This window comes from Anguilla rostrata, chromosome 15 (genome assembly GCF_018555375.3).
Source record: "Anguilla rostrata isolate EN2019 chromosome 15, ASM1855537v3, whole genome shotgun sequence".
Lineage (NCBI taxonomy): Eukaryota > Metazoa > Chordata > Actinopteri > Anguilliformes > Anguillidae > Anguilla > Anguilla rostrata.
Genome location: NC_057947.1, coordinates 35,414,939 through 35,429,513, shown reverse-complemented (window position 1 = coordinate 35,429,513; position 14,575 = coordinate 35,414,939). Strand labels below are relative to the sequence as shown.

General features: G+C 48.9%; 1 protein-coding gene across 5 annotated transcripts in view; it reads left to right on the top strand.

Moving 5' to 3' along the window:
• Positions 1-14,575, top strand: part of ubac2 (UBA domain containing 2) — a 42,747-nt gene that overhangs the window by 24,376 nt on the left and 3,796 nt on the right. For all 5 annotated transcript variants that reach the window (XM_064309856.1, XM_064309857.1, XM_064309860.1 and 2 more), the window contains exons 6-8: positions 2,878-2,925; positions 6,429-6,674; positions 12,271-12,438. In XM_064309856.1, the coding sequence (XP_064165926.1) occupies positions 2,878-2,925; positions 6,429-6,674; positions 12,271-12,438 (462 nt within the window). The remainder of the gene's footprint in view (positions 1-2,877; positions 2,926-6,428; positions 6,675-12,270; positions 12,439-14,575) is intronic.

Sequence of the window (14,575 nt, the reverse complement as noted above, 5' to 3'; positions counted from 1 at the left end):
TTCTTTTGTTTTTTTTCTGAATTGTAACCATGACATTAAATCTCTTCCTCCAAGTGAACTAGAAAATAGTGTGGGCAGGAAAAGGAAGTAGTGCTGAAGCTGCAAAGGGGACGCAAGCATATACACACACGCACACACACACACACACGCACACACACACACACACACTCCCACACCCACACACACACACGCACACACACACACACACACACACACACACACACACTCCCACACCCACACACACACACACACACACTCCCACACACACACACACACACACATCCCACACACACACACACACCCACACACACTCCCACGCACACACACACACACACACACTCCCACACACACACACACACTCCCACACACACACACGCACACACATTCCCACACCCACACACACACGCACACACACTCCCACACCCACACACACACGCACACACATTCCCACACCCACACACACACGCACACACACTCCCACACACACACACACACACACAACACACTCCACACACACACACACACACGCAACACACACCCACACACACACCACACGCACACACACACACACACACACACCACACCACACCACACGCACACGACCACACTCCCCACACACACACGCACACACACACACACACCACACACACACGCACACACCCACACCACACACACACACACACACACACACCACACACACACCACCACACACACACGCCACACACACTCCCACACACACACACACACGCACACACACCACCACACACACACACACACACACACACACACACACCACACACCACCACACACACACACACACGCACACACACACCACACCACCCACACACACACACACACACCACACACACCACACACACCACCACACACGCACACCACACACACACACACACACACACCACACACACACACACACCCACACACACACACACACACCACCACACCACGCACACCACACACACACACCACACACCACACACAGCACACACACACCACACACACTCACACACACACAACACACACACCCACCACACACACACACACACACAACACCACCACACACAGCACACACACAACACACACACACATACACACACACACACACTCACACGCATACACACACACTCTTTTAGAAATGGCTTTGGCAGACGGAACTCATTATTTTGATACTGGCCGGCGCATATGCCAAAGCGCTCGGTTGTAAACCTGTTTGACTGCGGTTCATAGTCGGTCGATGTGGGGAGTGGTGGATTCACAAGTACACCGTCTCCCTCAGTTCTCTCTCCTTCGGTTCCGTGTTTAAAAATCGACGTGGGTTACTACAACTGTCCCTGCTTCTTCGCCGGTGTCCAGCAGACATTTTACTTCTGTAAAAATTTGAATCACTCAACAGATAGTTTTGACTTCTGTCTGGCTGTGGTTTTGCAGTCTGTGTGACGCCGGCACAGGGGTGTGCCACGTTGCAAGCTTAGGGCAGCACACCGGTGTGAGGCAGCGCACCACGTGTGTGTGTTATTTGTACTCTACTCTGCAGTACCGTGGTACAGGTTTTGTCGTAATGCTCGTTTTGGCTCCACAGGCTCCAGCATCCCATCTGGTATCGGTGGTTTTCAGACGTTTCGTGTTTGATATTTTCAACTTCTTTCTTTCGACCGCAGTTTCCATTGCAACGGGGCAGAACGCGGCAGTGGAATGTAAATACTGATTTAATGTGTTTTTATTCATTTATTTCAGCTTTGTTTAATAAGAGAAACGCATTTATTCACAGAAGTCGCAGGCACATAACACGCCTTTTTCTACGGATTTTGTGGACAGGTCAGCTAAAGGTGGAATGGCCCCTAGCCAAGGGAAACCCTGAGGGTTGTGTTGCCAGAGTGTGTTGTCATGGTAACCAGGGCCTTTGCTGTGTTTACTAGCGAACTAGCCAAGCTCCGCCTGCTGCACATGGACGAGCCTGTGGTCTTGGATCCAATCAGTTGGCAATTGTCTGAGGCAGTTTCTGGGTGCTTCAGTGCACCACCATCTTTGTGTGGCCCACTGACATGCAAAAAACTGACACTGCATGCAAAAGTCATCCAACCTGCACGACTTAATATTTTACCGTAGAGCCGGATTTGAATACTTATCCATCGACGACATCTTAGTAGTACACTGCAGATTATGTGTTTATGTTGTGATTTTAGCTTTGTCTGGCTGACGTGTCGTTTGGACTGGAGAAGTCCGTTGTTGCCGAACAGCGCCGTGTTGTCAAACTCAAATGCAAAAAAGGCGGCAAAAATGCAAAAGGTGTTTTAACGGGAACTAAGCGCTTTCTCCCCTGGGGGGGTGAGGGGTGGGGGGCAGAAGAGCACATTGGCCCTCGTTTGGGAGCCCATGTTGTGCTGGATTGAACAGCCCAGCCCCCCCCCCCCCCCTGCCTGTGGCCTTCATGAGTGTTCAGCTCTCACTCGTCATCAGCCGTTTAATAGAATTTATTATTATTTATTTATTTGCTTTTGAGGACGCCTCAGATTTTCCAGGAAAATGTGAAGTGGAATTGTTGGTACTTTCTGTCGCCCACCTTTCCTGGAACCAGAAGGGGCTGAACGGTCTGTAAATAGTCTGCAGAAGCCCCTCAGGGTTACGCGTTTGAATGGAGCTTTTAACATTTTACTTAATCTATGATGAACGCAAGGGAATGCGAGACAGGGGGTTTTTCGTTTTTTTTCTTTTCTTTCCTGTGATAAATGTACGGTCTGTTTCTTGTCTAACCCTCACCTGCCAGCTGTCTGTAAGGAAGATGGGTGATGTGGGGACTTCTGCTGCACACATGATAATGTTAATGACTGATGCCTGATCTTAATTTTTCTCATTTTGTAGCTCTTAACGTCCAGCCCTCTCATGTGGATCGTTAGCCTGGGTGGACTGGTGAGTAAGCTGACAGACAGCCTGTCATTTCTGGCTTTCTTTCACAGTCGTTCTCCCTGTAATCTTTCACATTCACTTATCTGATCTGTTAAAGCTGATCTCGTTTTCACTCAAACAGTGGTTTCAGTGCCCAGAATGCACTGGGGCGGGGTTTGGAGCCCAGGAGCATGTTCCCCTGCCAGAACATTTCAGCAAAATTTTTATGTGCTTTTACATTTAAATAAAATTAAAGGCAATTGTATGTTATTTATTTATTTATTAATTTGGAAAATAAATGCTCGCATTTTGATTTATAATAGCTTATGCTCTAAACCAGTGGTAAGCAACCCTGCTCCTGGAGATCTACCATCCTGTAGGTTTTCATTTCAACCCTAGTTTGGCACACCTGACTCTACTAATTAGCAGCTCAACAAGGTCTCTAGCTGTTGAATGAGGTGTGCTTTGTTAGGGTTGGAGTGAAAACCTACAGGACGGTAGATCTCCAGGAACAGGGTTGGTTACCACTGCTCTGAACCTATGTTCTCAGGTGGTGGTGGTTTGTTCATAGTTGTGGTGGAAATTCTGAAGAAAAGTGTTGCTAGGCTATTGAACTTGCCTTGCCCAGTATGTCTAAGGCTGAGGCTGAACTGTCCGTTTAAAGTGGTAGTTTGCCGAAAGCTAGCTTCCGTTACGCACCATCCAATCTTATTTACGTGTTCTGCTTTCAAACAAACCACAAGGCCGACCAACTTTGTTAGGAGTTAATTTTGACACGCTTGTTTTCCCCTCCTTGGTTATTTCGCAGAAGTATGTATTTACAAAGAAGAAGTAAATATAATTTTCATCTTGCTGTATATTTTCGCTTATTACTGAGCACAGAACTTGAAAAAACTGCTTGATTGTGGGTGGATTTTTTATAAAATCGTATATAGAATTGACTCGTTTGCACTTGTGTTGTGTGGGACTGTGATGGAGGATTTTTTTTATGCTTGTGCCTCTCATCAAGCAATCAGTCAATCAGTCAGTCTTTGTTTGTGTAGCTAATTTCGTACTACTGAATGCAATGCGTTTTACATTGTAAAAAATCAATAAAAATCAATGAAACGATTAAAAAAATCATTAAAACAAGAGTGACAAAGACAGCTAATACGTAAGCGCTTTTTTTGGAAGCCTGGAGAATCGCGCGTTGCATTAGTCCACCCTGCTCGTCATAAACGCGTGCACTAGCTTCTCTGTGTCACTTTGAGTGAGAACAGGTCGGACTAGCGAAGTTTCTCATGTGGTAAAAGGCAGTTTTTAGTCTCGTTCCGGATATATGTGTCTCTGTCCCGATATCGCTGTCGAAGATAACGCACGGGACGATAACACAGAAGGAGTTTCAGCTTTAGTTGACAGATCAGTGTAGAGAGACAAGAAGAACAAGGGGGAGAGAGAGGGAGAGACGTGCGACAAAGGTCGGCGGTCGGACTCGAACCGCCGACGTCGCGGCTCTAATGAGCATGTGGTTAGCGCTCTACGGGCCACGCCACGAGACACCCAGCCTTAGTTTTGATGTTCTGTGATAGGAACATTCATTCTCACCACTGGTACAGTACTTCTATAACACAAACACGGCCGAACTGTAACAGACGAGAAGGCGAGCGGCCACTGGGTCACAAAGGGTAGGACCCAGCAATTTGGTATTCCTCACGCAAAAATATGACGCCTGTATGGGCCTGTAGGACATGAAACCAGCTTCTGGACATGCACGTAAATATGTACCCTGGCGGTATATCCAGCCTGGGCGTTGGATCCATATTTTCCCGCATCCCAGACTTCTGCAGGGAAATCTCAAGTGTTGCTATGGCCACGCCGAACTCTGGTCCGATGAGCAGACGGCTCCGGGATCGAGACGATGGAACGCTGCTGCGCGTAGACCGGGTCTCCTGGGGAGACGTCGGCGTCGTCGTGACGCTCAGCCTGACACCGCGTTGCGTTCAGCCGGGCACCGCGCGGTCTCTCCTGACTCCATCACAGTGGAAGCAGGGCGTTCCTCAGACGCAGGGAGAAACGCGACCCCCCCCCCCCACCAATTAAATCAGGCGATGATTAGGTGGCAAGTTCTTGCGAGAGCCAGATCTGGGATTTTAGCCAGGACACCGGGGAACCCCCTACTCTTTGCGAATAGTGTCATGGAATCTTTAATGACCACAGTGAGTCAGGACCTCGGTTTAACGTCTCATCTGAAAGACGGAATCTCCTACAGCACAGTGTCCCCGTCACTGCAATGGGGCATTGGGGTTTTTTTGACCAGAGGGAAGATTATGGGATGGATGAGCAGTGGCCTTGGCTGCACAGCATTATGGGATGAGCAGTGGCCTTGGCTGCACAGCATTATGGGATGAGCAGTGGCCTTGGCTGCACAGCATTATGGGATGGATGGGCAGTGGCCTTGGCTGCACAGCATTATGGGATGAGCAGTGGCCTTGGCTGCACAGCATTATGGGATGAGCAGTGGCCTTGGCTGCACAGCATTATGGGATGGATGAGCAGTGGCCTTGGCTGCACAGCATTATGGGATGAGCAGTGGCCTTGGCTGCACAGCATTATGGGATGGATGAGCAGTTGCCTTGGCTGCACAGCATTATGGGATGGATGAGCAGTGGCCTTGGCTGCACAGCATTATGGGATGGATGAGCAGTGGCCTTGGCTGCACAGCATTATGGGATGGATGAGCAGTGGGCTTGGCTACACAGCATTATGCGTGTGTTCACTCTTGCCTCATCGAGCGTACAGCACTATAAATGCGAATGGTTTGACCGCACACTTCACACCCTGCCCTTCCATTAATACGTGCTAACGTGCCAATATGACTGCATTCGTCGTGACTCACTTGGCCAAAAGCGCTGAAACATGCTCATGGGTTGCTCATCTCTTCACCAGATGTTAACAAGAGGAAGTGTCTCGGTGTTCTCGCCCGGCGCAGGGGTCGTTCGGTCACACGTTTAACAGGCTTGTTGTCGCTCACGCTCACCTGCCTGTTCTGTACGTGATTTCCGGGAAGGTGTGAGTTACAGTTGTGCTTGCTGGTTAAAGGGCTCTGCTTCCTCAGCGATACCGTCTCTGCAGAGGTGTGGTTTTTCACGCCTTTGAAAAGGCTGCATCTTTCCTGTGTGTGAAAGTGCACCATCAACAACAAAAATCTAATAAACCAACTTAAAGGAATAGTGTTTAGAATATCATATCATTTTACTTCTGTTGCTTAATGTTCCATGTTCTTAATGTTTTAAGAAAGGTTTAGATGTTGGGTGTTTATGTTTTTATGTGTAATGAAGCTCTGCCTGTTGTCAGTGTTTATCATTACTTTTTATTTTGTTACGGTCAGCTTGATGGAATTTTTGCACCAAAATTTTTGAACAATTGTGACGGTTAGAGGGAAAAAAAAAGATTCCCAGTGTGTCTGTGGGGAATTTTGCTAAATGGAGTAAGCAGTTGAGTGAGTATTATTCATGTATTATTCACCTCTCCGTCCCGTCCCCCCCCAGGTTTCCGGGCTGGTGTATCACTGTAACCTGCTCAGAGTGCAGAGCCTGCTCTTCGTCCCGCGATGGGTGGCGCGGTCCTCCTCTCGCCTCCTGCAGCCGTTGTTCTCGGGGGCGGAGCCTGTGCGTGACTCCGCCCTCGGCATGGGAGCCACCCTGGACATCCAGAGGCAGCAGCGGATGGACCAGCTGGACCAGCAGATCCTCCTCTCCCAGTTCACACAGATGAGAAGGAACCGCCACCAGCAGGTACTGCGCTCTGGACCAATCACGGCTCAGCACGTCACACCTCTCCCAGGTCACACAGATGAGGCGGAATTGCCAGCAACCCAACATGAATTGGCATTAACCAATATAGTTGTGAATTAATGATGTACAAGTGCATTAACAAAGCTGTGCAGATTAGCATCTCAGCGGTTAGTAGCTAACAACTGCATTAGTTAGTGCCAGATCACGTGACCTTATTGTAAAGTGTTACCGATGGGTGAAATCCAAATGCCTTAAGACCAGTTTTGTATGTTTTTTTTTTTTGTATGGACCCTTTTGTCTGTGAAATGTTGCTCAGCTGGCTCTTTGACTTCTCCTTTTTGATATTATGATGCAATCGTTTCTAGCTGGAGGAATGCAAGTCTGGTGAAGTGCTAATGTGCTGGGGCTGTTTCACACCATGCCGCCACGCTAGATGTGTTTGGAGTAGCACAGGTTACCGCCACGCAGATGTGCTGAGTTTGGAGCCCGTTTTTAAATGTCACCTCAGAGGCCTCCTACTCACTAACGGTCCCGTGAAGAACAACAAAAAGAGAAATGAAGGGAGACTCATTAGACTGTAAAAATAGGTGGAAGAAAGGTTTAAACAACACTTGTTTAAAGGCCTGTTTTCACTCAGCATTTGTCCTTAACTTTGATTGAGAAGTAGACTGCTTCATGCTTTACACAGTAAATGGCGCCATGTCCATTCTGTCTCTGGGCAGAGGGGCTGTGCTCCCCCAGGAGGAAGAGGGGGGAGGGGGGGAACAGACCCAGACAGCTGCTCCCATCTCAGACAAACCTTATGTGTCTGTGATGTATCTGTCTTACTCAGCGGCGAACCACCATCTTTCCCTGACACTACTGTGTGTGTGTGTGTGTGTGTGTGTGTGTGTCTGTGTGTGTCTGTGTGTCTGTGAGTGTGAGTGTGAGTGTGTGTCTGTGAGTGTGTGTGAGTGTGAGTGTGTGTCTGTGAGTGTGAGTGTGAGTGTGTGTGTGTGTGTGTGTGTCTGTGAGTTTGTGTGAGTGTGAGTGTGTGTTTGTGTGTGTGTGTGTGATATCACCTGGCATGGCAGACGGGGGAAGAGTGAGAGTTCCTCCACAGTCGGCCTCGTGCCTCTGACTCACAGACACGCTCCGGCGGTCACTCAGTCTGCTGACGTGCACAGATCCTGTCTGAACCATTCACGCGCAGGGTAGGCCTGTCTGAACCATTCACGCGCAGGGTAGGCCTGTCTGAACCATTCACGTGCAGGGTAGGCCTGTCTGAACCAATCACGCGCAGGGTAGGCCTGGCTGAATTAACCCTGCGCACGGTAGACCTGCCTGGTTACTACCCATATGAAATCATGTTGGTTAGTGGTTACTTGGTTACTACCTGTGAGAAGTCATATTGGTTAGTGGTTACTTGGTTACTACCTGTGAGAAGCCATATTGGTTATCAGTTACTTGGTTACTACCTGTGAGAAGTCCTATTGGTTAGTGGTTACTTGGTTACTACCTGTGAGAAGTCCTATTGGTTAGCGGTTACTTGGTTACTACCTGTGAGAAGTCCTATTGGTTAGCGGTTAGTTGGCCACATGACTTCAGCTTCTCTGGTCCAGTGGCTTATCTCAGAACCCTTCAGAGATGGTTTAGTGTGTCTGGGCTGGCTTGTGTCAGAGATTTTGAACAGTCCATGTCCGTTCTGGAAATAAAGTGTTCTGAAGCATTCTGAAGCCTTCCACCCTCAAGGTGTGTGTATGGGCAACAGCTTGGCAGTATGTGTGAAAGTCTTTTTTTTTCAGATGTTTGGGTGACTCGTTGCTCATATTGTGATCTTTTGTGCTAATATGGTTAGTAGACACAGTAATCATGATACGGCAACATGACCAATAAACAAAGGTTTTTGCTGTTTTCTTTTTCAGTTTCTTGACCTTTGTCACTTTTTCAGTCTCTCGATCTGTTTAAGTCCTTTTGAATAAATATGATGAGTATCTTTCTTCTTAATCGGGAAACGTCGGGGCTCATGTTTGTAAATGCGAGTGTACGTACAGACAAATGATTCACTCTGTTTATTTATGGGATTGCGTATATGTTACTTGTTGATGCCTTGACCACGGTTACCGTGGAATGTTTCAGGATGGTTTTTATGCCATCACAACCCCATCCCGTGACATGCCAGCGAACAAACCTGTGTGACAGAAATACTTAAAACATACTCTTGTTTTTCATACAGTTTGAAAAACATATACTCTTCAGTTTTAAAAACATGTATACTCTTCAGTTTAAAAACATATATACTCTTCGGTTTTAAAAACATATATACTCTTCAGTTTTTAAAACACATATACTCCAGTTTTAACAACATATATACTCTTCAGTTTTAAAAACCTGTATACTCTTCAGTTTAAAAACATATACTCTTCAGTTTTAAAACATATATACTCTTCAGTTTTAAAACATATATACACTTCAGTTTTAAAAACATATATACTCTTCAGTTTAAACACATATATACTCTTCAGTTTTAAAACATATATCCTCTTCAGTTTTAACAACATATATACTCCTCAGTTTTAAAAACATGTATACTTTTCAGTTTTAAAACATATATACTCTTCAGTTTTAACAACATGTATACTCTTCAGTTTTAAAAACATATATACTCTTCAGTTTTACTGCTGCTCTACCGCGTGCATGGTTTTATTATCTCTGCATCTCTCCGTTGGATGAAATATCATTGCGGCTAACTGAGGCTTTTCAGTTCCAGGAGCTGGTTAGCATGTTCGCGGGTTAGCATTCATGCCCGGGGCAGCTTTTCAGGAAAGTCTGAAGGAGGATGAAAGGGTGAATCGCGGCTGAAGTTGCCCTGGCGATGACGTAAAAGCGTCATGTTTGCCCCCTCGCAGTGGTGCGGGCAACGTTTCGGAGAGAGTAGAGTGCGCAGTGTGGAGGCTGAGGCTTCGTCTGCTGCTTCCTGCTGGAAACCCCCTTGGTTGGTGCAGCTCCGTCATGAAATCAGCGTAGTCTGAGGGTGTTTTTCGTGTAGAGGGCATGTGCTGGCTGCTGCTGCTTCAAAGATGCTGGCCGTTGCACTTTCTTTGGATCTGGGCAGAGTGTACGGGGGTGTTTTGAGCCTTCCTGCAGTACACCTGTCAACCAGCCGCCTTACCAGAAGGCTGCTTTCTTGCTGTGGATCATAATCGAAATGTGCTGTCAGCCACAGTGGGACTGGGGAGTTCTCGTGGTGCACTTTGACCTAACGTGGGCTTTCACACCCAGGGTGTGCTACAGGGCTGTGTGAACAGGGCCTCTGGCCTTCAGTTCTAATGTGACACATGTCTGTCTGTCTGTCTGTCTCTGTCCGTCTTTCTCTGTCTGTCTTTCAAACGCCCCTTTCTGGTCAACACTAAAAATGCCTATCTGTATTTCTGTACTCTGTGTCTAAGGGAAATCTGGGCATAGAGCGCTGTTGCTCTTGCCTGACTGTAGCAATCACCGTTTGCCTTTCTTTTTGTTTGTTTCCCTTTAGCGAGCTGCGGGTGCAAAGTGAGTTTCAGATGTGCTGCCATTTGAGAAGCTGATCTGTAGATAATAAGGCGGGAAATGACAGGTGTTACTAATACCGCGCCCAGAGTCGACAGACGAGCGTGTTTTCAGATGCCGCACAAGATGTTTATCTAGCCTTACTGAAATATCAAGATTCCACCTATTTTACTTGCGTGTGTGTATGTATTTATGTATGCATGCGTTTTATAATTTACAGCAAATTATTTTCTTGTAATGTGTTTATGTTTATTTATTTATTTATTTTTACATTTGTGAGACGTTTATCTGTCCCTCATTATGTGAAGGATACACACATTATCATCATTATTACAGTCCTTATAGCTTCATGTGGTGTTGATCCAGTGAAACACAGACAGAATGTGTTCCCTGGTTACAGCTGGCTCTGAAAGGAAGCTGGTCTGTTGTTTTTTTTGTTTTTTTTTAAGCTTTTGCTCATTTTTTCGGCAAAACAGAGTCAGAAATCTAATTTAAGCAGGATTGTTCTGCTCATTGTAGTTTTCTCTCCCCATGGCCTCTTTTGGTGGGGTGATGAAGTATAGATGTTGGTGGCCGGTGAAGAGACTGGGGGGCTCAGAGATTTTCGAGGAAGTTATGAAAGGGGAAGTCCTTGAATGAGATCCTTTTTTTCCACAGCTGGCTGCCGCTGTAGGACTTAAATAGAGCAGGTTAATGTAGAGAGAACTCAAGCACAACATCTGCACCATAACCTCAGCCCTCGGAAAAAAGTTGTCACAATTAGCATTATTGTCTGACGTCTTCTGCGCACAAATGTCAATATTTTCCACATCGGGTTGTTCAATGTCTATTTTGACCTGCAGTGAGAATAATAATCATATCTCAAATTTAATAACTGTATTTGTATCATTATTTAATTTGATGTAGATAAGATGGCTTTTCTCCTCAGCAGAGAACCACATTTGAAGTTGAATTAAATAAAAAAAGAATGTATTTGCCTGTGTGAGGGAGGCGGGGCCTGTGTGAGGGAGGCGGGTCTTTGTGAGGGAGGCGGGGCCTGTGTGAGGAAGGCGGGGTCTGTGTGAGGGAGGCGGGGCCTGTGTGAGGAAGGCGGGTCTGTGTGAGGAAGGCGGGTCTTTGTGAGGGAGGCGGGGTCTGTGTGAGGAAGGCGGGTCTTTGTGAGGGAGGCGGGGTCTGTGTGAGGAAGGCGGGTCTTTGTGAGGGAGGCGGGGCCTGTGTGAGGGAGGCGGGTCTTTGTGAGGGAGGCGGGTCTTTGTGAGGAAGGCGGGTCTTTGTGAGGGAGGCGGGGCCTGTGTGAGGAAGGCGGGTCTTTGTGAGGGAGGCGGGGCCTGTGTGAGGAAGGCGGGTCTTTGTGAGGGAGGCGGGGCCTTTGTGAGGAAGGCGGGTCTGTGTGTGGTAGGTGGGGCCTGTGTGTGGTAGGCAGGGCCTGTGTGAGGAAGGCGGGTCTTTGTGAGGGAGGCGGGGTCTGTGTGAGGAAGGCGGGTCTTGTGAGGGAGGGTCTGTGTGAGGAAGGCGGGTCTTTGTGAGGAGGCGGGTCTGTGTGAGGGAGGCGGGTCTTTGTGAGGGAGGCGGGGTCTGTGTGAGGAAGGCGGGGTCTGTGTGAGGAAGGCGGGTCTTTGTGAGGAAGGCGGGTCTGTGTGAGGGAGGCGGGTCTGTGTGAGGGAGGCGGGGTCTGTGTGAGGGAGGCGGGGTCTGTGTGAGGGAGGCGGGGTCTGTGTGTGGTAGGCGGGTCTGTGTGAGGGAGGCGGGGTCTGTGTGAGGGAGGCGGGGTCTGTGTGAGGAAGGCGGGGTCTGTGTGAGGGAGGCGGGTCTGTGTGTGGAAGGCGGGTCTGTGTGAGGGAGCGCGTGGTGGCCTGGCTGTGGTAGGCGGGTCTGTGTGAGGGAGGCGGGTCTGTGTGAGGAGGCGGGTCTGTGTGAGGAGGGGGTCTGTGGTGAGGGGAGGCGGGTCGTGTGTGGAGGCGGGTCTGTGTGAGGGAGGCGGGGTCTGTGTGAGGGAGGCGGGGTCTGTGTGAGGGAGGCGGGTCTGTGTGAGGGAGGCGGGGTCTGTAAAGTCTGTTGTGTCCTTTTCTAGGGCGGCCTGATCAACTGGAACCGATTCTTCCCCTCCATCCGCCACCGAGGGAGAAACCGCCACCCCCCCGCCCAGCCCCAGCAGCCTGCGCAGCCAGTGCAGTCAGCGCAGCTAATGCAGCCTGCGCAGCCCAACCCCAGCGAGCGCAGCCCTGTGTCTGAGGAGCAGGTGAGCTGGAACCACTGCAGACGCCTGGTCACATGACCAAGAGCCCTGGGGCAGCGACAGAGCCAGGAAAGCTCGGGCAGGGTGGGAGGTGGGATGGTAGGGTAGCAGGGTGGAAGGGTGGAAGGGTGGGAGGGTGGGATGGTAGGGTATCAGGGTGGGAGGGTGGGATGGTAGGGTAGCAGTGTGGGAGGGTGGGATGGTAGGGTATCAGGGTGGGAGGGTGGATGGTAGGGTATCAGGGTGGGAGGGTGGGATGGTAGGGTATCAGGGTGGGAGGGTGGGATGGTAGGGTAGCAGGGTGGGAAGTGGGATGGTAGGGTAGCAGGGTGGGAGGGTGGGATGGTAGGGTGTGGTGGCAGGGGAGGGTGGGATGGTAGGGTAGCAGGGTAGGAGGGTGGTAGGGTGGGAGGGTGGGATGGTAGGGTAGCAGGGTGGGAGGTGGGATGGTAGGGTGTGGTGGCAGGGTAGGGCGGTAGCGTGGGAGAGTGGGAGGTAGGGTGTGGTGGCAGGGGAGGTGGTAGGTGGTGATGGTAAGGTAGCAGGGTGGGAGGGTGGTAGGTTGGGATGGTAGGTAGCAGGTGGGAGGGTGGAAGGTGGGATGGTAGGTAGCCAGGGCTGGAGGGTGGGATGGTAGGTGCAGAGTGAGGGGGTAGAGGGTGGGATGTAGGAGCAGGTGGGAGGGTGATGGTAGGGTAGCACGGGTGGGAGGGTGGGGTAGGAGAGCAGGGTGGGAGGGTGGGAGAGTGGGATGGTAGGGTAGCAGGTGGTAGGGTGGGATGGTAGGGTAGCAGTGTGGTAGGGTGGGATGGTAGGGTAGCAGGGTGGGAGGGTGGGAGAGTGGGATGGTAGGGTGGAAGGCCAGTGGTGGTTAAAAAAAGGCCAGCGGTGCAGGAAACGTTTAAATTGATTGTAATGCCATGTTTTTTTTTTTTCTTGTTTTGTTGGATTTGCTTTAAAAAAAAAAAAAACATATTGTGACACCCCTGGGTGTGCATCGTTGGTTGCTGCATGGAGAGAGAGAGAGAGCGCACCCACCCACACTGACTCGAAATCAAATTAACACCTTCACCCTTCAATCTCACAGTTTGAGAGAAACAATAAACTAAAACGATGAAGGCAAAAAAAGAAAAACCAGTGACTGCTCTTCAGCTCGCCGCTGGGATCTGCTGGCCAACTTTTCAGCTGACCGGTTTCTTCAGCTTTTAGTCAGCTGGTGTAGGAAACACAAAAACTCACTCTCTGTGTGTGTGCTCCCGGTCTCAGCCCCAAACTGTAGAGGGGAACACACCTTTGAGCCCCTGGGCTGATTAGCTACAACAACCCAGTAGTACAGCATTGACTACTGTAATTTAATGTGTACTATACATATGTGTGTGTGTGTGTGTGTGTGTGTGTGTGTTTTCTGTTTTATATAAACATTTAATTTAATATCCGTAATACGGTGGAGTAGAAAAGAGTCACAAATAGTGAAGTCAGGTTAACTGTTTTCCTGTTCCTTTTTTTCTTCAGTAGTAGCAGCAGTAACAGTAGTAGTAGCAATAACAGTAGTAGTAGCAATAACAGTAGTAGTAGTAGTTGTAGTTGTAGCAGCAGTTGTAGCAATAGCAGCAGTAACAATGGTAGTAGCAGTAACAGTAGTAGCAGCAGTAACAGTAACAGTAGTAGCAGTATTAGCTGCAGCAGGTGCTGTAGCAATAGCAGCAGTGGCAGTTTGTTATTGTTCATCAAATTGAAGTGCTACCTTCTCATTAGGAGATCTGGCTGTTTTCTGCTTAAGTGTGAAACTGAGATGATTATGATGGGGCTGCAGATCAGAGGAGGCAGATGTGAGCAGCGTCTCAGCCCCTGACACGAAGCTGGGGTCGTGACCCTGACACTCTGTTCGCAGTTTCGGTTATGTGTTTGTGCCTCTTATGAAGTTTTACAGAATGAAGAAAGCAGAGGAAAGGTGCACCCAGCCTAGCTGTGTTCTGTGCCATCCGGTGCACCACACCCACTGACACCGAAAGAATTGTTTTTCTGTTCTTTTTTTGTAACATAATGTGGTTGCTGCGTTAGTTTCCTCATATAGAAAGGGCAGCATCACAGGCACACCTCACTCACTACATTACATTACAGGCATTTAGCAGATGCTCTT